Genomic DNA, 24,853 nt, shown 5'->3' with positions numbered 1-24,853 from the left:
TTTCACTATTACTAAAAACTATTGCTCTGTCTTAGACTTGGCAAAGTTAATTAACTGATTAGCATGTAATATCCCTCATGGCCCCGAGTAAAACTGGTCAGTGCAAGAAATAGCTCATTTTGACATTTAAAAAAAGTCTTAAATTCTGTGTTTATGTCCGTCACATTTGAGCATGTATACTTCCCATCAATGCGAGTTTAAAATGCCCATAGGGTATTGATGTTAATAGGGGTGTTACATAAAAATGTTATGTAGCCTGTGGAGACAAAATCCAGTCAAAACATAAGTGTGAAAATGTTCCTCTTGGCTCATCACTGGACGTGTTGATGGAGGGGGGAAAAAGTGAAATTGACAATATCATTGTAGGAGCGCACTAAAGGGGCGACGGTCCGCTCCACTACACTGAAGTAGGGATGTCTACAGTGGAAGAAGAAGAAGGGGGAGGGTACCACTTTGTCACAGGCTGCTATGTAGATTAACCTTTCAATTAGTTGTTATCAGGTCCTCTCCATGTCTCGGCGCAAGCTTTTCAGCCTTCGATTTAAGACGTCAAATCCCACGAAATCGCTCGGATATGTCGCTTCACATTTATCCTTCGACGTGATAATGAAGAGGAGTATCCGAGGGGGGGAAAACTTAAAGAGGTAAACTACCAGCAAATATTTACGGTAGCTTGTTCTTTTTTTCTTCGTCTTTAGTTAGGTATGTTCATCTTTGCTTGAAACTTGGCGATAATTTGTTGTTTCTCTCCGCCGCCGGCGGCAGATTCGATTAGGTTTGTGCAACGTCTTAACAAAACGATGTATTACCCAAGGAGGCTGTGTATCATTTCCCTAATATAATATGGAAAATGAGAGCGGAGCTGAAGCAGAGAAATGGGAGCTCGGAAAACTAGCGATATATAATTGAGAAGCAGTGATGAAGGAGCTCCTCTCCCAGCTGCGTGTTAACTTGTATTCCCCGCTGAACATCTTTTTGCCCTCCAGGGCTCACTATTTGTCCTCATTGGAGATATTTGATAGTTAATGGTGATAAAGAGGTCATGCCATCATTGCACAGCGCAACACGGGACGTTAATAATTCCGCTTGCAAGACGTTGAGCCGAGCAGAAAAACCTACTTTTTAACCCAGCGGAACGTGGATTTATTGACTCTACATTTCACATCACGTAGTTTAAACCTTAAATATCAGAAGAATTACTTCTCATCTTGGGATAATAATGAAAAAGAAAAGAAGATAAAAACGAGGGAAAGGTGATAGCTTGGGGTGCATTTTGCTTGCAGGTATTGAATATGTCTGTAATTTATTTATTTATTTATTTAATGTCATATGTTCCACTTTAAGTCAGCGAGGAAGCCTTTGCGGGTTTTATGCAAACAAATGATAGATTTAACAAACAGCCAATTAAAGTCTAAAACGATCCAAATCACTTTCAAGTGTAACCAACTGTTTCAAGGAGGAATCTAAGTAAAGGTGGGCTGGTGTTAAACGCGCTGTAAATTTGGTTAAATATTTATCTCGTGCAATTACCACTCAGACAGTTAACGCTTGTTATAGCGTATTTGTAACGTAATAACAATCCATCGCTTCGGTTAGAGCCCTAAGTTAAGATTTTATGAGTGTTAGAGGTGAATGATATCAATTCATCACTGGAGGCACCTTAAGAGGCGGGTCAATTGAGTGAAGTGACAGATCATACAGCCAGTGCCGTGCCTCTTAGAGTGAGCTCATACATAAAGATTGACAAGTGCTTTATCAAACCAGAAATCGGATCTCGTCTTTACAGCCAATATTGAAGTTGCTAGGGAGGGCACATTAGTGTAGGTAAGGTTTAATGAGACTCCATTGGATTGTAATCAGCGTCATGTCGGATTCATGTAAACTACAACATTGTAACAAAATGGCGACTGTTTAGGTGACATCAGTAATGCTGGCAACACTGTCATTTATCAGCTCAACTCAGCGGAACACAACTCTTGGTTTGTTACGTAGTTATTACCGGCTTCTTTTATTCGCTAAACGGCTCTATGTCGACTGCAGACGTGCCTCAAGCCCCCAAACAGCAGCTGTCAGGAAGTGAACATTGATTATACGTGTGTCATTAAAAGCTCGCGCTGGATCAGTTTGTCGCTGCGGACGTCGAGCTGTCAAATAAAGTGTGGCGCGGCCAGCTAAAGGTTAAACTTTATCTCTATTTTTAAATGTTTTTATTCAGTTTGTGTGTTAGGTATAGAAACGTTACCGTGATTTTTAGGAAATGACGTGCTACAAAAAGTAAATTAGTAAGTCCCCCCCCCCCCCCTCTTTTTAAAATGCCGCACCGAAAATATTTATCCGACAATGAGAGTGTGCATACTTTTCTACAAGTCAGTGGAAGTTTCTGGCTACCTGTCATGCAGTGAAAACTTGCTACTTTTGGAAAATAGTTTCTTTTGAAATTGGACATCTGGTTTGGTGTGTGGATTATGGTGTCAGACTATGGATTAAGTCACTCTGATTTCTTTAGCAGCCATGACAGCGCCTGCATCTGTTTTTATCCATCTGTTTCTCATGTTTTAGCACATCTTAAAACCCTTGCATTCCTTTGACTTAGCCTTTACACCCTGTCCACCACCATCTACGTTATATAATGTGAATAAGAAACTCTGTTTTAAAAGTGCACTTATTTGTCTCTTTTCTTTTTCAGATTTGATCTGGGAGTTTAATAAACACAGTTCCAGGTCAACTGATAATTTCCACTGTGGAATTTACTAGTGCCAACTTTTCCTCAATTTCACCCAGGATTGTGAAGAATTGTCTGGATGCTTTTGTGGAGCATAACTTCTTGACCTTATTAAGGATGTGGATGTACCCAGTTTTCAGCTGCAGAAAGGGGGAATCTTTATGGATCACATTTTTGTGAGGCTAATTGTTCAACCATGGTAAAACTTGCAAACCCTCTCTACACGGGGTGGATTCTTGAAGCAATACAGAAAATCAAAAGGCAAAAGCAGAGGCCCTCTGAGGAAAGAATTTGTCATGCGGTGGCCACATCGCATGGACTGGACAAGAAGACCGTCCTTGAGCAGTTGGAATTAAGTGTTCATGATGGTTCTATCCTCAAGGTTACAAATAAGGGAAGCGCCTCCTACAAGGACCCCGGAAATCCCGGAAGACTTGGATCAATCTTGCCTGCAAATGCATCTGTGCCATCAAAGGAATCTATATGGAATTCAAGCGATCTGCGCCATATTGATTGGAATAAAATACTTAACAGGGCCATCGAAGGCCTGGATGATACCCATGGCTCCTCTCTTAAAAACATTGAGAGGTATCTGAGGAATCAAGATGATCTCTCAAACATTGTTGATAATCCTGCTTTTCGGCAGAGGTTGCGGCTGGCGGCTAAGCGGTCGGTTAACAACGGAAGGTTGTTAAAAAATGGCCCACGGTATAAGCTCAGCCATGGCAATGTGGAGGGAAGGAGCTCCAGGTGTCCAAGTGCTTCCCCCTTGGTCCTGTCATCAGTGACACTCCTCCCCCATGAGCGAGACCAGGTATGCACACCTTGGCCTGTGCATTCTCATTCCTTTACCTCATGCTAATTCCCATTTCACCCTGATCTTTCCAGAGTCTTATGCTGCAGCTGTCACTCCAACAATCCTTGTTGCTGCAATTGAAAAATGTTGTTATTAATGTGTTACTAATTTCCACCTTCTTGCTAAGTTTACCATGCACCAGACCTTTGTTTTCTAAGAAGTAAAGACTCTTTGTGACTTCAATGAAGGCATTTTATATAATATCACCACCAAGTAAGAAGGATGAAAGTTTGGGCTACCACTGAGTGGATTTACTCAAACAGGAATTTTTTGATTGTGGTCCTAATCTTTAGGACTTAAACTTAAGAGGTCAGAAACAACGCCATCTAGAGTCCACCCCTTTAAAGCTGTGTTGCTGGTGGTTTCCATAATATGAGAGCTTGGATAATCAGAAAGTCATGCTGATAGTGTGTGGTAGGCAGTCTGCTGTGGGCTTCCCACAAGTTATGTAACTCTAGCCTAATGACCTTAAAGGATGTGGCCGGCTGTCTTGTGAGTTGCATTGGATTAGTGAACAGAATTGTAATATTTTATCGCTAATTTGCAAGGGCGTGGGAATGTGTTGTGAAAAGAAGCCAGAATATTCTGAAACTACATGCAGCTGCTATGACCTTTGAGCAGACAGAGATGCTCCAGAAAGGAAACAAAACTGCATAAACACACTTCCAGGTTGCATTGTTTGTGATTCTTTTGCCACCTCAGGGGTGGCACAGAGTTTGTAGAGATTATGTTTCTGTTACTAATGCCTGGAAATAGCGGCTGCAGACTAATGTCTGTAGAGTGACAACAGTTTAGTAGTTGCACTGCAATTTTAAGACACTGTCAAGTGCAGCAGAGTGTGTGACGGAAAATTGTTGTCATGTGGCTTTTAGTGAAGTGTGTAGTCATCTAAATAGTGGGTTGAGGCTTTTTCCACATCTTGTCTTGAGCCTTATCAAGATTAAGTTTAGTCATGTACTCTGTGCACAAGTTTATGCAGCTGAAGTGGTGAACAGCATCAGCCAATAGAGATGTCACTCTGCTCCTCACCAGTTTCACAGTGAATAATCAGGAAGCGACACCTTGATACTGCAGCCACAACTGTGACTGTGTCTGTGGTCAGGCCAAAAGTGAAACTGAGAACTGTTTAGAGACACAGTGTCCTGCAATGCTTCTCATAGCCGAGGAAGGCCTGCTGTTTTCCATTTGGAACATTTCAACCTATTGCTCCCGGCCTGATGACATCACCCCTCCAGTTCAGGTTTAACATTTACTTCAAAGGATGACACATCTCTGCCTGCTTAGTTGTTAAGGCACAACGGGAGTGTGTGTGCTGAGAATAAGAGATACTTTGAGGTTAAAAGAAAGAGCAGTCTTGGTTTAGAGTTTATTAGATTCTGAAGAGACTCTGGCAGGAACAAAGGCAAGGAATGAGTTTTTTTTTTTTTTTTTTTTTTTTTTCATGCTGTTATGCAACCACTTGAAACCTCTCTCTCTCTCTCTCTCTCTCTCTCTACCAGCAGTGTTCTAATAGGACCCCACCCCCTCACTCAGGACAGCCTACCCTTTTGAAGCAGCATAATTTCCTGTAATGTACTTAATTTAGAATCCCCAAGAAAATCATCAGCATCTCTTTATCTGTTTGTCTCTCTATTTTTACCCTTTTGCCCTGTACAGATGGCAAATTGCTATTGATTTTAATCACCTGACCTAAAAATGTTCCTAATGGAAATGAATCCAATTCATAGTTTTGCTTTGTCAGGATATCTTCTGCTGATTTATTATTATTAAAAATAATGTCACCATCAGTATGTTCTAAATGTATATAATCATTATACAGAGGTTACGCATAGCCTTCAATGCTGACTCTTTATCACTTGTATCCTTTTGCAATATACCATATTTTTCAACCCATTAAAACATGATAAACATGCATTTTAAGTAATCGCAGCAGAGGCTTTGTTGTCAAATTCCTTTGCCTGCATCTTCTAGCCATAATAACACAGAATGTATTGTGATCAAAGAAGAAAAAAATTCCCTTTATCTCAGCTGAATAAACGTTATCTGACCTGTGATGAGGATTTCTGTGGTCAGGTTAACAAAACATTGGGGTTACATTTACAGCAATGATCATTTTCATTATTTGATGAAACTCTTGGTCTACATAAAATGTCAGAAAATATTGAAAAATGCCCAGGACAAGCTCTAAGAATCCAAGGTCCCCAAATCTTTTTTTTTTTTCTTTGACAAATCTTTGCAGACCAGAATCCAAAAATCTTCAATTTCAAGTTGCACAAAACAGAAACCATCACAAAAGTGCAATGACTGTGAAGAATGTTTATTATCAGGCGTGTTCAAGAGGATTGACCTATTAGAGCAAAGTGTATTTTGATTTTCTTCCATATCATTACTTTAAGCCACTGCGTTAAGTCCTACAAGTGTAGCTCCATCACACTTTAGACTTTGTGTGGTTTTATGTCGATAATCACGGCTGTGTTAGTAGCCTCTAATGCCAGTGCACACTTTCAAATATTGACCTGGCAGGTTGGAAAATAGAGTAATCACTGATGTGGCAGTAAACTATTTCCTTTCACCGTAACAACTAATTGATACAGCCAAGAACAGTGACGGCATTGCTGCTAGATCCTTGGTGCGTTTTCTCTTGCGGTTTGTTTGGATGACATGGCCGATTGGAAAGATGCTCCTGCTTCAAGTTTGTTGACAGAAAGCATCTCTTATAACTCAGCTGAAGGCCTGCTGGAGGTCAGGACCAGTGGAGTTTTGGGAGATGCAAATTTGGTTAAGCTCAGGATGTTGATCTGCGTCATAGAAACCGGGAACTAATTATGACCATCCCCAGAGTGCCATTCAGAGTTTCGGTCAATTGGTGAGGCCTTAGTGTGTAAACTGATGATGAGGTGGGTTATTTATGGTCACACCCAGCAAGTGGTATTTAACTTCCTTTCATCAGCACTCTGTTGGACTCCTTTTGAAGCTTTTGTATAAGAACTCATATTTAAAATTAACTTTACGAAAGCTGTATTGCATCTGTCTGAGATGAGTCTGGTCTTGATTTCAGCCTTAGATTTGTCACGTTCTGACTGGCTGCTGCTGTGTGAAGTAATGACACTAAGTCTTCCCTGCTCTTCCTCTGAAGTCAGACTCCCTTCATTCTGACTGATCAATGGGGAAATCCTCTTAAACCTTGAGCTCATATTTTACTTCTTCTGAACTCAGCCATAAGCCCTTAAATGAGTGTTTGTTCTGAGACTTGCAACATTTACAGTGGATCATGGCAGTAACAATGAGAGCATGTTATATTATTGAGGTAATTTGATTACATGCTAGTTAATCCTTTCAGACTGGAGTGCAAGCTTTAAGAATTGGATTAAGCCCTTAAACTACGATTACCAAGATCACTTACACATTCAGATGTACTGGATAAAGGGGGGTGGATCTCAAATGCAGCATATCTCTGAGGATGAGATTCATTTATTATTCATTTCTAGTCTGTGAGAACTCAGCTCTTTTTTTCCATTCTGCGAGCTTCTGCTTCTAGTTGATATTTTGTGGCTGTTTCATTAAATCCACACCCGGGTTTTATATTCTTGCCATAACCAGCTATATCTACCATGATCTAAGAAAAAAAATGCAGACAGAGATAGTACATCTAAAAACTAACAGGCTCCCAGGCTCTGCATATAAAACCCATTAATGCTTCTTAAACAGTTTGTTTCTGTTTGTGTTCCCACTCAGCTCCGGGTCGACCCCATCCCAATATGCAGTTTCTGTCTTGGAACGAAAGAGTCAAATCGGGACAAGCGGCCAGAAGAGCTGCTGTCCTGTGCAGACTGTGGAAGCAGTGGTAAGTTACCTTCTGTAACGCTACTGGGACTGGATTTTCTTACAAGCTGTATCACCCTGACCAAACTGTTAAAAGTCACTAAACTGTTAGTATGTTAGCAAAGCATCAGTAGGGAAAGTGTTGCGGTGGGAAATGTAGTTAAAATAATTACTGCACTATAATGATATCAAAGACCCATAGAAATATTAAAACTTGTGTTGATTGCCTTGAACTGTAATCTGTCTTTTTTAATCAGAAAAATGAACTAAAGATGAAGAAGAACAATTTTTAAATACAGTTAACAAATGAATAATGGACAGAAATCAAGGATTTCTACCTGCTTCAGTTTCAAAGTCTGTTTTCAATGCATCAACCAAAAAAAAGGACTAAGAAATATTTTTTGTCAGGTGCTTTGAAAAAGTAAAGATGCAGATTCTCATTGGCTAAAATCTGACTTACACTATTAGGAGACTGAAATGCTTACACACTCTGCTGTCAATTAAAAAGAAAAAGAAATTGCAAATTATAACTCAGGGTTACTAATGGTGTTTCATTAGGCTCTTACCTGCATATATCCCAAGGATAATATAAATCAAGTTAAACATCTCCATTAAGATAAGTGCAGTAATTCATAATTAACTTACATTTCATATTAAAGCCAGACGGATCATTTCATTTACAAAACTGCAAAAAGTGAGGCTGCATTCCTCTCTCTCTCTCTTTTTCTTTTTTTTCTAACGTTGAGTACATAATAATTTTGCATGAATAAACTTTATTGGAATTGTCAGCATGCAAATTGACTCGCCTGCATTTAATGTCAACCTTACATTGCGGTGGGTTTATTGACCCATTCAGTGTGAGCTAAGAAGTCACAGGTTACAGCGGTGTAGGGAAGCTGATTAAAACATGCAGTGTGAGTTAACACATCGTACATGGCTTATGTGTCTGCCAGCTTTCAGGGCTAGCACTGTTAGCAGGTTGTTCCTTGATTTAATAAAACAACTTCTGCTCTCGCACGATTATGTAGACATGTTAGATTAGTTATGCCAATACTGTTAGGATCTGTACTCTTAAGACATTTACATTAAATTTAAAGGTAAATTTCATTATAATGTCATAAAAAGTGGCTGCGGTTGAGTTGTATCAGCTGTATAGTTTGTGTAGCTTAATAGAATTATTCCCAAAATCTCTTATTGCCTGTAATCACCTAATATTCCATAGAAATATTCCAACAAAACCAGTGTAAATATGAAATTTCTTCTTACTTATGATTCCCACAATGCACAGTACATACTCATATCATCCAAACTATAAAGCAGCAGCTCTCCACATCAGCTAGGCAGATGTTATATTCTTGGTCCTTTTTTAGCTTTCCTTTATTGGAAGAACAATGTTCATTTGGATTGAGTGGCTCAAGGAATCCAAATTACTCAACCTCATAAGTGTCAAATGCTCCAAGTCACCATTACAATCTGAAATCAATCAAGTCATTTTCACTCAATTCAGATTCTGGTGTTAAAGCACTCCGGTTTTAGCGGGGGTGCAAAGATCAGCCGCTTTCTCGTTGCAGATTGTTGGCATTTCCTTAAGTGTTCTTTTGTTTCAGACAAAACTGCCCATAAAATTACTTCTGCCAAGGAGTCATTTATGTTTGAACAATTATTTTAAATGCCGTAAGGAATTGTTCTCCTGGTGACATTTTTATAGCTCAAATTTGACGAAGTAGCGTCGAGGTGGTTTTCATTAACCACTTGTAGTGTACACAAATTGTGCTCTCACTGTAAAACAGCTGTTTTACAACCATGAGAGGGAACAGGGTGAGAGAGAAGGCAAGCTTTTACATGACGTTCATGGATCGGCTTCCATTAGAAGGAGTGCTGCTACTGTTTCTGCCTCATTAAGATCAAATTATCTGTAATTAGCGGCTCAGATGTTTAATCATACTGTTTTTAGACACAAGTTGTGGCGGTGAGAGAAATTGGTGTGGACACACAGAGCCTTCATTGTTTTTAATGATCTGATGTGTTAATATTTAACTTTGCTGTGTGACTGGATGGAAAACATTATCTCTAAGTTGTTTATTCAGTCAAAGCTGGTAGAAAGGTGCCACGCTAATATGTATTATTTATTGCTTCTGAAGGGCACCCATCATGTCTGAAGTTTTCCCCTGAATTAACCTCAAATGTGAAGAGATTACGATGGCAGTGTATTGAATGCAAAACCTGCAGCTCCTGTCGAATACAGGGAAAAAATGCTGTAAGTATAATGCACACATCTGAATGCACCATATTCCATGTTGTTGGCTTGAGGGTGGATCCCATTTTGTGCATCCCTGAGGATTTGTTGAGATTTGTAAAGCCTCTCATGTGCACAATTGGGCTTTTCTTTTTTGTAAAAGACTTTAAATGACGGGGGTGTTACATGTAAGCAACTGGGACATTCCTTACGTATGCCTGGTATTCCCTTCTAGGATGAGATGCTTTTCTGCGATTCATGTGATCGGGGCTTTCACATGGAATGCTGCGATCCGCCGCTTTCAAGAATGCCAAAAGGTGAGGTGTTTACACTGTCTGGCTTCCCTGTTTTCCCCTCTGCTGTCAATTCAAAGCCTTTTCTTCACAGACGGCCGTTTGGGGCTGTCACTCAGCACACAGTGAAGCAGCAGTGGCTTATTAGGAGCTTTGCATGCATATCAAATTATTCCAGCATCCCCGGGGAGATTTCCTATCTCTGGATTACAGTACTGACCCTACAGCGAGGCTTGTAATGATGGTGCACGTACTGTAGTGGGATATTTGGCAGGCAATTCATACAAGTCACATAGCTTAGCTGAACAAGCTGACACGAAGTCTATTTTGCTGGACAGAGAATTGACCCAGTGTTTTTCTTATGGATTTTCACTTGGTGCTGAGTAATTGATTGTCATTGTGAGCTGGTGGGATTCTTGCCAGCTCTTTGTATGAAAGGAAATGTTTCAAATGAATGTACTGTATGTCCTCCGAATTGATGAACCCACCCTAACGGTACTCTCTGTGTTTGGACACCCTCCAGGAACCTGGATCTGCCAAGTCTGCAGGCCAAAGGAGAACGGGAAGAAACTGCTGCACAAGAAGGCCGATCAGATCAAACGTCGATATGCAAAGCCAATTGGAAGGCCCAGAAATAAGCTCAAACAAAGAATGTAAGTGTGCAGCTTTCCAAACATTCTCATTTGGTATGAAATGAATTATACGTAACTATAAATGTCTGATAATGGCAGTGGATTTAAAGTTTAAATAGGCAGTTCAGTCATAAGCGCCAAAATACATATAAATAAGCAGATACTTGTAGCAGATACTTGTAATACTTATTGTATTACTTGTTACACTGATCCTCTTTCATGAAGAGATAACCCCTGACAACAATCTTTTTTCTTATTTCTTATGGTTTTGTCCCTGCAGGTCTGTAACCAGTGGTGATGGTTCCATGGTAGCACTTGGAGGAAGGGGGTCACCTGGTAGGGGTCAAAAGATTACCGTCTGTTCCACACCTTCATCTGGTCATGCTGCATCTGTGAAGGACGCCCGAGACAGAATGGCTGTTGCAGAGCCTTGTTGTGCGGTCAACGCCACCCAATTCACCACTTCCCCTCCCACCCCCACTCCCTCCCTCACGCCCACCTCCACCCGAGCCACACTCACTGTTAACAAGAAAACCAAAGGGCTTATTGATGGGCTTTCCAAATTCTTTACTCCTTCCCCAGTGGGCCGTCGCTCGCGAGCTGTAGCCGTAGAGTCACCTGCCAGACAGTTAAGCTCTAGAGACAAGAGTCCACCCCAACTGTCCAAGCCACAACAGCCGTTTGCCTTTGCTGCTGATGCCTCTCAAAAGATAGCCCCCTCATCCTCTGCACTTCCTCCTGCTTCCACCTTGCCAGGATTTAGCCCCCCCTCGCAGGTGTCCAGCAGCTCCACCTCTGCTAACTCGCCCCAGAGCTCTTCCAGCCAGTCTAGTGTTCCTTCCCTGAGTAGTCTCTGCAGTAGCAGCCAACTTAAGGGACTTTTTGACGGACTCTCTCACATTTATACTACTCAGGGACAGTCGCGGAAAAAGAGACTACCATGCTACGCACCACCTAAGCGCATGCCCCATAAGCAGGATTTTTCCAAAACGGGGCCCCAGTGCCTTGGAAAGAATGAGTTTAATAAAAATAGGTTACACTCCACATCTGCTGGGCCGGGTCGACCCAGAGGAAACCCATTTAAGATGGTCAGTCATTTCAAACGTAACCCTTTCCTTAAAAAGCACAGGACACTAGGCAGGCTGAGGTATAAAGTGAGCCCTCAGAAGGGAGCCCCCACACCAGGAAAGGGAGACTTGACAGACGGAAGAATTAAGCCTGAGAATAATCATGGTAAGCAAGGCTCAAAATTCAAGCCAAGACCTGCGTCTCCACACCTTTAAGCTTCTTTTTTTTTTTTTTTTTTTTTTTTTTAAACCCTGACACTCGCTTTTTTTTTTTAAAAACTAGAGCTAATCTTTTCTTTGAGAAGACACCCTCAACATCCTAACAGACTACTAATCCTCTTCCTAATTTGAATTCTTTTTAGTTTATTAACACAGTTTCGTTGCGTTTTAACTTGGCTGCGAAGTTTACGTGGCTTCCATCCTCTCGCCCGTTGGCTTTTTGTCATTACTGCATGGCCCACTAACTCACTCATGTTGCTCCTTGCTCTGTCCTTGACCCTCTGCAGTAGTCACTGCATAGTAGAAACTGTAGTCACATTGCGCTCTTGTTCATCCCACCCTCACTCTTTAAATCATTGTCTCCTCTCAACCTCACTTCCAGTGGTCATTAGACACATACAGCCCTGTGATTCACCCACCCAAGTTGACTTAAAGCTGACATGATGATTGCTACAAGTGCACTAAGCCTTACATTTCACTGTCTTTAGAGATAAAAATACACAATGCACAGGAAAAACAAAGAGAAACATGTTATGAGAAATTCTAAACAATATCCTGCACATGCATTAAATTTTTCAGCAGCACAAATCCATAAATATGCTAATGACACATTGCTTCCACTTGTAATGGGGTTTTGTTTTGGCAGTTAAGTCATGGTGTTGATATCTTTCATAAAATTACTGCCTGCTTTCCAACATCAGTTGCTTTTCATATCGAACACTCGCTCCCTCCGCTGCATCTGCTTCTTAATTCATGGGAAACTGTCTTGGTGGATGACTAAGCACATGAAAGCGGTTACGCAATTAGAGTGATTTAGTTTCACTTCATTACATTAGGGATTTTCATATAAACATGCAAAGATGATACATTATGAAATTCCTCAGAGACACAGCCTCAAACAGACTCAGCAGCAGTACTCACAGTATAAGCACATTTGCATAGAATGCATTTATGAGATTATTCAGCTACGGCTTCTTCAAACAGGCTGGTGTTGATATGCTGTCTCATGTGTTGCTGTTGTGTTATTGTGCCTGTAACAGGCCACAACCGGGAGCTGCATGTGAAGCATGAGGCTCGAGCAGACTTCGTGGCCACGTCCAGAGACCACGTCACAGAGGAAGACATTGAGACATTCACACATGTCCAGGAACTCGCTGCTCAGGTGAGGAAATGATGTTAAAAGGCACAAAGTTTGCAGTTTTGTTGATACACAAAAACCTGCTAGGTTGACACAAGGGGTGCAGTGCTAACACAATACACACAATCAGGGTCAATGAGTAAAATTCGTTCAGGCTTTTTAGGCTTGATACATCCCAGAAAATATGAAAATGATGGCTCTCGGACTGAGAAGTCCTTAAAGTTTTTATTTTCGTAGCCACATGATATCATTTTACATCCATCCAGCAGATGTTTCTCCAGCAGGCTCACAAATTTGTCATCTTAATTTGACTTTCTGACATATCATTCCTGTTCTCTGTAATTTCTCTCCAGGCCTGATTCACTGTCTCACTTTCTCTTAACATGGATCGTTGAGTCAATGTCTGACAAACTGAGCAGTTTAACAAAACATTCATATCATCAGGTCATTTTTTGCTTCTCCAGCAGTTTTTTTTCCCCCTAAAATGATTTTTTTTGTTTGTTCTTCTAAAATATTAAACCATGATTCTGTAGTTTCCGTCTTACTGCATAAAAACGTGCTTGTGTGCCCTTTTAATCATCATGAGTTAATGTGTATTTTATTAGTCAGGTCTTAATAGTGCAGATGAGGCTAAAACGTCCTTGTTTCTGTAATTATTAAAATGATCTGTCTTATGTCTGCAGTGTGACCTGTTGAAATTTTACCAGAGGGATGATAGATACAGTTAGAATACACAGAAACCCATGAACATTTTATTTTATCAGAAAATTGATTTAAAACTGATAGAATATTGAGTAAAGAGATTGGTGTTGGTCCTATTTTGTGTATCTTTCATTTTTACATGAGAAACGTGGACCACAATCTTGATAGGAATGAGCCATGGACAATTATGGGGACTTGTGATAAGATACACTGTAACATTAAATTTTCTGGGTCGCTGAATTTAACAAATTGCATTTGTAAAATCTTCTAATAGAAAACCGGATCTCTGATGAGCACAGACTCCATTCGATGCCCTGCTGTCATTGAATTTGGGAAGTATGAGATTCAGACCTGGTACTCGTCCCCGTACCCACCTGAATATTCAAGGTAATACTTTTTTTTGGCTTTACTAGAAATGATGACATCTTCTTTGTTACTGCATTTACTTCTAGGTCACATTATAAAACCTCTGATATTGAAGTACAAACCACAGCTCTCCCTTCTGTCTTTACCAGATTACAAAAGCTTTATCTGTGTGAGTTCTGTCTGAAGTACATGAGAAGCAAAAATATTCTCCAGAGACACACAAAGAAGTGCGGCTGGTTCCACCCGCCAGCCAATGAAATCTACAGAAAGGACAACCTTTCCGTATTTGAGGTCAGCTTTCCTTTACAGCAATAAAGCAATAACTGTATGCTGCATGAGATCCCACCACTGAATGGGTGCTGGGAGGAGGAGGGGAAAAATGGGAACTGTTTGAACAGTGTCCCCTTGCTCTTTTTATTCCGTGTTTAGGTTGATGGAAATGTCAGCAAACTCTTCTGCCAAAACCTCTGCCTCTTAGCCAAGCTTTTCCTGGATCACAAGACCTTGTATTATGATGTGGAGCCTTTCCTCTTCTACATACTTACAAAGAACGATGAGAAAGGCTGTCATCTTGTGGGCTATTTCTCCAAGGTATGAATTATAGAGGGATTTTATGGGAAATGAAGGAATGCTTTGCATCATTTTTGAACAATGATACTGATACAGAAAGACATGACTAATTTGTCTGTTTTTGCAACATGGATCTAACTTTGATTAGATCACAAATTGTCTGACAGGAGTTTATTCATCTAATAAGTCTAGAAAAAAAATATTTGTTGGATCCAACATTTCACACATGGGAAACGTGTCATTCCTGTTTGAAAACATGTAAATGATTGGTAGGAAATATTGATTTGTTAAATAAGTAAATACCACAACAGTCTAGCTAAAAGCTTATTAGCACAATAATTAATTAATAACAGAAGTTGTTTGCTGCAGCCCTAATTCTCACACAGTGATAATTTTGAAGTGAAAGTCTAGTGTGCATGTGCACGGCTTAAGACAAGGACAATGGCAGGTGCAGTAAATTGCCGGCTTCAGCAGAGCTCTGACATACTTGATCTGTTTCTCCTTCCCTCAGGAAAAGCTTTGCCAGCAGAAGTACAATGTCTCCTGCATAATGATCATGCCTCAGTACCAAAGGCAAGGATTTGGAAGGTTCCTTATTGATTTCAGTAAGTTCCTTAATGCTTTTTTAGACCACCAAAATCACTGTTTTTCACTGGTCTTCACAAACAATTTCAGATGAAAAGGGTAGATTTGTAGCTTGTGGCAAGGTGCTGTTATTCTGTTAAGGCATTGAAGGGATCTAATCAGGAACATTCACATGCAGTACTTAGGCAATCAGAGATGATTAGGAGTGAAAAACAATATTCTAGCTGCCTGCATTATTTTAAGGTTGGTAGTATTTCACTTTAGCATTGCCTACAAGGCTTTCGCTCTAGAAAATGCCCTCAGTTTTGTCTCCTTGACTTGTGATGAGAATCAGATGCTGCTTTTATGTTTCAGTATAGAAAATGCAGCATATACAATATTTATAGCTTTGTGGTCCACTTAAGAAAACAGTTGCTGCCTTGAGTGGATTTCTGTGTTTAGTCAGGCAGTTTTTTGTCATTATAGGTATTTTTTATTATTTTCAAGAGTTGTCTCTTTGTCGACTTTGTGTGCGAGGAAAAGAAGGAGAAAAGCGAGCGCAGGGAGGGCGGGCGGTAATGGAGCATTTGATTTCCTGTTCACTTTGGGAACCATTGAGACACAGAGATGCGAGAGGATCTGTGATATTGAGAGTGTGCTGATAACAAAGACAGGGATTAAGGGAGACTGAACACAGCTGAGTTCTGAGCTCTTTGAAGGCTTTATTGGAAAATGTAGCTTTGGAGCTGGAAGTTGTTTAGATTAAGATTTTCTGTTATATTGGATTGTATTAGAGAAACACTTTGTTTCAGGTAGATCTGAGAGCACAGCATTGGTATACGTGTCTGTATGGGGGAAAAAAACTTGTCTCTTTTAAATTATAATCTAGAGGTCCCAAAGTTGCTATTTTGTTTTCATTTATGACAAAAAAAACAAAATAATTTTAATTTAATTTAATATTCATTGCAATGTGTTTGTCATCAAAGGCTCATTTTTTTTGGTTTAGTCATGAATATTGTCATGATTACTAGAATATTGTGTTCACTGTTTGGTGATTAGATTTGCTTGTTTGGTTCTCGGAAGTGGGAGCACATTAAAAGGCGTTAATTAATTTCATGCCGCTCATAATGGATGACCCTTGACTGGGCTGCCATAAAACTAATTATGCTCGCATACATATTAGTATTAGGATTTTTTTTGTGTGTGTGTTTTTTTTTCCTCTCTTTCGTTATCTCTCCTAAGTGCAGTCTCCTGTGAGCAATGACATCCAGCTGCTTCTCTGGTTCACTCTGTCACTTTGTTTCCTCTTTGCTCCCCTCTTTCAACCTCTTTTGTTGCCCTTGCCAGCATGTATCATAGCTTCTGACAAAGGTTGAAGGAAAGGAAAGCTCATTGCTTTAATTCCCTTCATGCTATTTGAAGGTGAATCCAAACTGTGGCTCAGTGTCATATCCTGACATGAATATATAAAACATAAGGGATTGAATCGCAGTCTGAAATAACACAGCAGCAACCTCTAGCTCAACTAAAGCATTTTTTTGTTTTTGTTTGAATTGTGCCTTTTTAGGTTACCTTCTCACCAGGCAAGAAGGACAAGCCGGCTCCCCGGAGAAGCCACTGTCAGATCTGGGTCGCTTATCCTACCTGGCATATTGGAAAAGTGTCATACTGGAGCACCTTTATAAGCACCCAGATAAACACATCAGTGTTAAAGGAATAAGCAGGACCACTGGGATGTGTCCACACGACATCGCCGCTACTCTCCAGCAGCTCGGCATGATTGACAGACAGGATGGCAGGTCAGTTTCCAAGCCACAGTCTCCTTCAGCCAACGCTGCCGCTTCTGTATGCTGTCTGACTTATCCAGGCCAGCGAGTATTTTTAACAGCATATCCATTAATGCTGCTGAATATTGACAGAAGTAAGTCAGGTTAAGTACCCCCAAGGACATGGAGCACCTGCGGTCCCTAAGAGCCTGTCTTTGTGCTTGTATTTAAGCACACATCACCTTCTCTCTGCCTTTGCTAGTGCTTTCCCTTGTTGTGGATTTATTGTTAACTCATGTGCTTTTCTCTCCATGTCTCAGGATCGTGTTGATCAGAAGAGAGCGATTGATTCAGAGGCACATGGAGAGGCTGAGGGCTAACCAACGTCAGAATGAGGTGGACCCAAATGCCCTGCGCTGGACCCCTTCGACCACTCTTAATGCCGTCTTATCTGAGGAGGAGAGGGAGGCAGAGATGGATGTAGGTTTCTTTGAACAAGAGACACAAGTTGTTTGTTTACAGTTGCCTCAAATGCTATTAGGGGATGTTTGTTTGATTAGCTGGGGAGTTCAAATAGAGGCCATTAATGAGAAAGGCATTCTCAGTGTCAGCAGGCATCTAATGTTGTGCAAAATTGCCCTAAATCAGTTCACTACATAATTGATGGTACTGAATATTCCATGAAATGCAATTTTTCCACGGTTGCTTAACAGAAATGTTTCCATCATGATGGGCAGACATCCAATCAGGACACTGCTTATATTACGTGGAGAAACCTGCAGTGATTCATTTGTTATGATGTTAATTCCAATCTCTTGTTTTCCCATTAGCCTCATTGCTCAGATGTTCTACCCATGCATGCTTCTTTCCCAGAGATAATGTGTCTTGTCTGTTTAATTACCAGGCTGAGCGGCTGAAGGAGCAGGCCAGTTGCTGGGAGAAGGAGGAGAGAGAGGGCTACATGATGACTCATGGTGGCAGGCAACCTCTCACAAAGGTCCACTGCAAGATCCCTTACAGGACCTACGAACGTCGCCCTCCGCCACACTGGACAAGGCGCATCCAGCAGTCTGAGGCAGTGAGTGATGACGAAGCAGACGAGGATGACGAGGATGATGATGATGATGACTCCGATGGTTCACCACCCATCCTAACAAAAGCCCATGCAATGCTTGCAGCCAAAAGAAAGGTGACTTCTTGTGTTTTTTGATGTGAATCGTGCTTCTTCTGCACCATAAGTTCCCTATTAGATTATCACATTGATTGTCTACATTTTTCTAAGAAGTGGAATTGTGTGTATATTTAGACATTATCCCTCATTAGAGACCATGCTGTTTACTTGAGTGAGATGGAAAGGTTTGATAAATATTCATAAATTCAGTTAAAGGTTCGGTGGCTTCCCCCTGTCATCCGGAGCCTCCCTGCGTGCCTGCAGCAGTAGATAATAGATTGTGTTTTCACTGCTGGTGTCGAGACTGTGCAGGCTAAACCTTGTACTATTGTCAATGGTCATGGTTAATTTACCGCCCTCCTCTGTGCTATTCACATCTGTTCTGTTTATATGGCACTGCCCCCTTGTGCTGGAGATAATATTACAACCTCCTGCATGATGTCAGAGAGACCTTTTCAAAGAAGAGCAGTATGGAAACCATAAAAAATACACTGGCTGTTGGAGTTTATTTAGTGTATTAGCTACAGTATTGATTTCACATTCTCCTTGAGAAGGATTTCAGAAAGGAGCGCGGTTAAGTCGTAGGCAGCCACTGGGAAATAACTAGAGAATGTAAAATATAGACTGTGGTCTCTGCTTACTCTGCCTTTCTCATTTGTGGTTTTCCACACCAGGCTGCATTGCTTAAACATTTAGTCTTGCAGTGTGGTTTTAACATTTAGCTCAGAAGCATGAATAAGTTCCTGCTATATCTTCTTGGAGGTCATCCACCTAGTGCCCTAGTTTTCAAGCTTAACAAAACTACTCAGCTGTGAAGGAGTTTTTATTCCCTTTTAATTGGTTCTTCTATTATTTGCCTTTCAGAGAAACATTGTTCTCAAGAAGAAAGGGCGCAAAAGGAAGCGAATAAACAGCAGCGTGACAACGGAAACCATTTCTGAGACGACGGAAGTATTGAACGAGCCATTCGACAATTCAGATGATGAGCGTCCTATGCCACTGCTGGAGCGCACTTCCAGGATGGGCGAGATGGAAGAAGATGAAGAGGAGGAAGAAACTCAAAAGGAGAAAACACCAACTACACCAGTGAAACGCCGGAGAGGTCGCCCAAGGCTCGAGAAAAATGCACAGAAAGACAATCTTGTGGACTGGAATGAAGGTATTTGCATCATTTCTAAACAACGATTTATAGTTAACCACTTAAAATTGATTTTAAAGGCTATTCTTTTATTTTTATTTTTGATCTTCAGGAGTTGACATTTTATCCAAGAGGCCCTGCAGACCCCGTCCAATGAAACGAAAGAAAGGTTGGCCCAAAGGAGTGAAACGTGGCCCTCCTAAATGGAGATTAAAGAATGAGCGAAAGATGGGCTTTAAGTTGAACCTCTACACACCCCCGGAAACACCAATGGAGGCAGAGCAGCACCATATTCAAACGGAGGAAGCCAAACATGAACCTGACCAGGACATTATGAGTGCAGACGAGGACAGCAAAGCAGACAGAGGATTGGCTAGTCCGGATATAACACAAGAGGGGTTCCAATCTGAGCCCACAAGTCCTGCTGACCATGGCTCACAGAAGTCAAGCTCCCCTGAAGGATCACCAGTGGTTTCTCTGGCTTGTTCACCTGCTGCCTCTGTTCAAGCCATCTCCCTTAGGCCTGTGGACAGAGATCGTTTCCCAGAATTATGTGAGGATGACCAGCAAGAGAGTGGGCATGAACAGGATTCACCAGCCAAAGACGTGGAACACGGTACTGAGGTTGCTGTACTGGTGAAGGATGATAATGATGAAGATTATAGGAAGGAGCAGAGAGCTCAGATAGAGAATCAGGATGCAGATGATGAAGATGACAGTCACAGAAAGGTGGCAGGATCTGAGAGCAGAACTGAAGAGCTAAAGCAGAGTTCGAAAGACATACCAAAATGCACCCAACCTTTTTTAGATCCAAAAGAAGACAATGGCTCTGAGTTGAGTCAGCAGGTTTCTAAAGTGTTGTGTAGTGAAAAGGAACTGACTGCTGCTGTGGAAGACACCCAGGATGAAGTGACAGAAACACCACCACCACCTGAAGCAGTAACAGCCACTTCAATAGCAGCTGTTGATTCTGATAATCCAGTAGACTCCGAGTCAGAGGAAGAAAGCACGGCCAGTCCTTGTCCGAATCAGCCGCCTCCTCCACCTGCAGGGAGGTCAACACTCAGTCCCATGTTGAGAGAGGATCCCCCAGTCTGCACAGAGATTGACTCAGAGACGGCCCAAGCTGTTCAGTCCCTGACTCAACAAACTGATGAGAGAGAGAATGTTTTCCAGGACTGTGTGGAAAGCCAGGAGCCCTGCAGGAATCTGCAAACCTATACCCATGTGGCCCAAAGTCCCCAGCTCACGTCACTGGATGACTGCCCCCAATCAGACCACAGCAGTCCCCTTTCCTCTGCACACTCCCATCCCAGCCAGTCAGTACGCTCTGTTAACAGCCCAGCTGTTTCCATCCTTGAAAGCGGTTACACTCAGATCAGCCCTGACCACAGTGCCATCTCGGTGCCTTCGCTCCACAACATGGAGACGAGCCCCATGATGGATGTGCCGTCTGTATCAGATCACTCCCAGCAGGTGGTGGACAGTGGCTTCAGCGATTTGGGCAGCATTGAGAGTACCACTGAGAACTACGAGAACCCCAGTAGCTATGACTCCACCATGGGGGGTAGCATCTGTGGGGCAGGGCCCTCCCAGAACAGCTGTTCATATGGTAGTATCCCCCCCAGTGGTCTGCCCCAGAGCAGCTGTGCTGTGAGCCAACAAATGGCTGCAGTTAACCCTGGCAGCTGCGGAATGATTCAGCAAAACAGCCTGAGCTCACCGCCACACTGCAACGTCAAGTCGCCACAGGGCTGCGTGGTGGTGGAGAGGCCCCCCAGCAACAGCCAGCACAGTCAACACAGCCAGCACAGTCAACACAACTCCCACAGCAGGCACGGCCCACACAATCAGCACAGCCAACACAATCAGCATGGTCCACACAATCAGCTAACCCAGCACAGTCAACACAATCCCCACAGCCAGCATAGTCACCACCACAATCATCACCTGCAGCACAATCAGCTTAGCCAGCACAATCAGCATCCTCAGCATAGCCTTCACAATCAACACAGTCAGCACAGCCAGCAGCAGCCCATGGCACAGTGCGCCATACCCACCAATTTCACCACCACCATGCAGTTGGCAGACATTCCTGAGTCTGGCAACCCAAACTTTGCCCTCTATGAGAGGATCAACCACCAGGGGGAGTATGGCAGCAGCCACTACTCTCAGTCATCGGGTCTCAGTCTTGCCAAACTGCAGCAGTTCACCAACACATTCATTGACCACCCTCGCTCACTGCCTTTCAACCACTCGGCTTCACACCCCATCACATCTTATGCAAACACCCCTTCATTGTCATCACAGCACTCTAGCCTGGTATCCTTGTCCCAGACCCCACATAGAGTCCCCAACCCCCAGGTGCAGGCCACCATGACCCCGCCCCCAAACCTTAGCTCGCCACCACCCATGATGTTACAGCGCAATGTGGGCATCCCTCCCTCACAAAGGATCCAACCCCAAATGACCTCTAAAAATCACATCGCTGCACGCTCCAAGTCTGCCCCGCTGTCTCACCACCAGCAGCAGATGTATGCTCGGCCACCACAGACTGTCGCCATGCAGGCGCCATCCAGGACGCTGGCCGCCATGCCGCGCATGAACATGAGCATGAACATCATGCCGGCGCCAGGCTACAATGTCAATTCCATGAACATGCCCTCCCTCAACACCATGAATGGTTACAGCATGAGCCAGCCCATGATGAACAGTGGCTACCATGGCAACCATGCCTATATGAACCAGTCACCCCAGTACTCTATGCAGATGGGCATGATGGGAACGCAGCCATACCCCCAGCAACCCATGCAGGCTCCACCACATGGCAACATGGTGTACTCTCCAGCTGGTCACCATGGTTACATGAACACGGGCATGTCCAAACAGTCCCTGAAAGGGCCTTTAATCAGGCGGTAACTTTCCGCAGGACTGAGCTGTTTCTTCTCGCGTGCATTTGGCTGTTTTAAAGATGCACTGATCTGGCCTTGTTTCGGTTTATTGGTGTCTTTTTTTTTATTTTATTTCATGTTTATTACTTAAAAACCAGCAGCAGCACTTGGAAAGAATGCAAAAATTTTCATCATTAACTTAACTTTGAAGCTAACGTTAAAAAAGTATTTTTGTCCTCCAGATGGGAAGCCTTACATCATTATGATGAAAATCTATTTAATTAGTGTTAGTGTCTCAAATGTGTCTTTAGCCAGGCGGGTTCAGCGCTCAGACGTAGAGAATTCATCAGTGGTCTTGCAGTTGTGTAGCAGCCTCAAATGAAGCCATTTAATGTGCCTGCTACAAGTGGAGAGTGGAGATCGTGGCTGTTTGAACCTGTTCAGTGTACCTGTCTAACAGTGCTGACAATTAGTTTGTACTATACTCATGCCTTTGTATATTTAAATTATTGTACTTATTTTGTAAAGTGACAAAAAGCATGCTTCAGTCTCTGTTAGTGACAGTGCATTGAGTAGTACTGTACAAGTGTTGTGCTTAATAGCAAGCCATTTTAAAAATATCTGGCCTTTATTAGGTTTCCCTCCACAGGGAGAAAGATGAACTATATTTTGTTAAATCTAATAATGTAAAAATAATGTAAACTTAGTCCTGTTTGTTTGGTTTGAGAGGTTTTATTGCGATGTATGTATAATTCTGAAGTCTTTTGTAACAGATCTCCTTGAGGCAGCTTTCTGTTTAATAAAGCAGACTGATTTCTGTCAAAATAACAAAGCATATCTCAGTGTTTGTACCCTTAAAAATTCTAAAACATTTCAAAGTGTCCAGAAGTGTGGCAGAATTTAAAAGACTAAATAATTATAATGATGAATAACAATAAAGAAGATATAAATTTAGTCCAAAGTCGATATTTTACATAATGCCTTTAAAGCTACGTTTTCATTCCATCTGTAGATTTGTTTTCTATCTTTATAAAATGTTGGATTTATATTTTACTGAAGTGTAGAAGAATAGAGCCTGTGAATAGACCAAACTAAGCTAATGGATTGCATGTAAAACGCAACTTGTACTTGTGTTTTTGTTAATATTGCTCTTTTGTAGCCTTTGTACCTGTACAGTTGCTGGTAAGAACAGGGGGGAAATACCTGGCTATGTGCACACAAATTGGGACAGAATGACATTCTTGTATTTATGACTTTTCTCCTTTTGTCAGTCACTTAAAATGCTGTACATTTTAGCATAAGAATAAATTATGATTGACCATGTACTTGATTGTTTTGCTTTGATTTTAATCATGTGTTAGTCCAAGGCCTGTCAGAGATATTCTAAGGGTTTGGCTAGCTTTGCACTTTTGAGACTTTTGAGACTTTCTAGAATTAAAATTGAATTTGTTTCACCTAACTTGAGTTTGCCATTAAGGACTTGATATTAGAAGTGATAAACTTGGAATAGTTTTACTCCAAACTGAAACTTGTGACAAATTACTTTTACCTTTGACTTGTCTAAGATAATTTGAAACTAGATTTGTTAGTTAGTTAAAACCAGGAACTTGGCTTGCAATAGTCCACAATAAAGGGAAAAAGTTCAATCAACTTTTTGCTGATCAGCTTTTCCTTTTCTCCGTGAGCTGCTCATCCAGTTCTCTTAGTTGCTTCAGGAAGCCCCAGTTGGGTATGATCCGCCTGCGTTTCTTGACATGATCAATGGCGTCCACCACCGTCATGTTCTCGTAGATCATGAGGTAGGCAAGGAAAAGTGTGGCAGAACGGCTCCTTCCCATCACACAATGGACCAGCAACTTATCTGGAAAATATATATATTTTTTATCCATATTAAAATTTATTTCACTCAAACTAAACGGCAATGTTGCATCTTCTCTGTAATTTCTGAAATGGTCTTACTCTGAGGATTGCTGAGTGTCTCTTGAATAAACTGGGCAGCAGAGGAGAAATACTGACTTAGGTCAAATGTTGGGATGTCTTCTGCTACCACGCCATAGTAAACAATGCCCATGTCACTGTAGTAACCAGGTCCAGTGTCCACGCTATTCCACGTCCCCTCTGCTGCATTCAAGATGTGTGTGATCCCCAACTTCTTCAGGTTATACTTGTCCTTTGCAGTCTGCCTGTAAGAAGCCAGTTTAAATATCCTGTTAATCTCTATTATTTGACACATGTAATTGGATGGCTTTTTACTTACTCATCTCCAATGTAGACATTAGGCCAGACCTCATTGACATGAGTGTATGCCACACTCCCACGGTTGAGGATTTTCTCCAGCTCATATCCCCCAGGTGTGACATAATCATCCAATGGACTCGATGCCTCAGCTGCTTTTGTAAAATTTGTTGTTGTGCCACTCTTCGACTTGTGAGAAGCCATTTTTTATTTGTGGCTGCCTTTCACACATGATTTATTTGCTAGTAGAGGAAAAAGAAATGCCCTTTTCTCCTTCTACAGTCGTGGAATAGTACATTTCTGGTTTTTGTTTTTAACATGCATCTTTAACAAAACTTACCGACACATCGAGGTCCTGCGTTTTCTTACTCCAGAATCTGGTTTTCATCATTGTGGCAGCTTGTTGTGAAGCAGCCCTTAAAGGCAGAACATGGGAAGGTTTAGTTCTGGCAGGCTCAAGTCAGG

At 41.8% G+C, this 24,853-nt stretch overlaps 2 protein-coding genes across 6 annotated transcripts; one reads left to right on the top strand and one right to left on the bottom strand.

Annotated features, from left to right (window-relative positions):
* Positions 1 to 448: 448 nt before the first annotated feature.
* Positions 449 to 23,476, top strand: kat6b (K(lysine) acetyltransferase 6B). 5 transcript variants are annotated; one of them, XM_041973507.1, is made up of 17 exons: positions 449 to 644; positions 2,687 to 3,536; positions 7,314 to 7,422; positions 9,542 to 9,657; positions 9,872 to 9,953; positions 10,453 to 10,582; positions 10,842 to 11,794; positions 12,888 to 13,009; positions 13,962 to 14,074; positions 14,203 to 14,344; positions 14,483 to 14,644; positions 15,135 to 15,228; positions 16,755 to 16,986; positions 17,274 to 17,433; positions 17,858 to 18,142; positions 18,989 to 19,283; positions 19,375 to 23,476. In XM_041973507.1, exons 2-17 carry the CDS (start codon positions 2,919 to 2,921, stop codon positions 22,179 to 22,181), a joined length of 6,420 nt encoding a protein of 2,139 aa, XP_041829441.1. In that variant the 5' UTR covers positions 449 to 644; positions 2,687 to 2,918; the 3' UTR covers positions 22,182 to 23,476. The 5 variants fall into 5 exon arrangements, with proteins under 5 accessions (XP_041829441.1, XP_041829443.1, XP_041829442.1 ...); XM_041973509.1 differs by lacking the exon at positions 449 to 644 and adding an exon at positions 1,266 to 1,283; XM_041973508.1 differs by lacking the exon at positions 449 to 644 and adding an exon at positions 1,868 to 1,979.
* On the bottom strand, positions 22,281 to 24,853 carry LOC121632238 (dual specificity phosphatase 29-like). The gene is made up of 4 exons (XM_041973511.1): positions 24,729 to 24,853; positions 24,411 to 24,630; positions 24,113 to 24,336; positions 22,281 to 24,014 (listed from the first exon to the last, which is right to left on the bottom strand). The coding sequence occupies exons 2-4, from the start codon at positions 24,590 to 24,592 to the stop codon at positions 23,815 to 23,817; spliced, it is 606 nt and encodes a 201-aa protein (XP_041829445.1). The 5' UTR covers positions 24,593 to 24,630; positions 24,729 to 24,853; the 3' UTR covers positions 22,281 to 23,814.

Source organism: Melanotaenia boesemani, chromosome 21, assembly GCF_017639745.1.
Source record: "Melanotaenia boesemani isolate fMelBoe1 chromosome 21, fMelBoe1.pri, whole genome shotgun sequence".
Taxonomy (NCBI): Eukaryota; Metazoa; Chordata; class Actinopteri; order Atheriniformes; family Melanotaeniidae; genus Melanotaenia; species Melanotaenia boesemani.
The sequence above is the reverse complement of the archived record's forward strand: the minus strand, read 5'-3'. Positions and strand labels throughout refer to the sequence as shown.

Coding starts and splice junctions, on each gene's coding strand:
- kat6b (XM_041973507.1), top strand. CDS start 2,919: ATGGTAAAACTTGCAAACCCTCTCTACACGGGGTGGATTCTTGAAGCA. Junction 9,954..10,452: donor GCTTTCAAGAATGCCAAAAG/GTGAGGTGTTTA, acceptor GACACCCTCCAG/GAACCTGGATCTGCCAAGTC. Junction 14,645..15,134: donor TTGTGGGCTATTTCTCCAAG/GTATGAATTATA, acceptor TCCTTCCCTCAG/GAAAAGCTTTGCCAGCAGAA.
- LOC121632238 (XM_041973511.1), bottom strand. CDS start 24,592: ATGGCTTCTCACAAGTCGAAGAGTGGCACAACAACAAATTTTACAAAA. Junction 24,337..24,410: donor AATGTCTACATTGGAGATGA/GTAAGTAAAAAG, acceptor GGCTTCTTACAG/GCAGACTGCAAAGGACAAGT. Junction 24,015..24,112: donor GACACTCAGCAATCCTCAGA/GTAAGACCATTT, acceptor TATATTTTCCAG/ATAAGTTGCTGGTCCATTGT.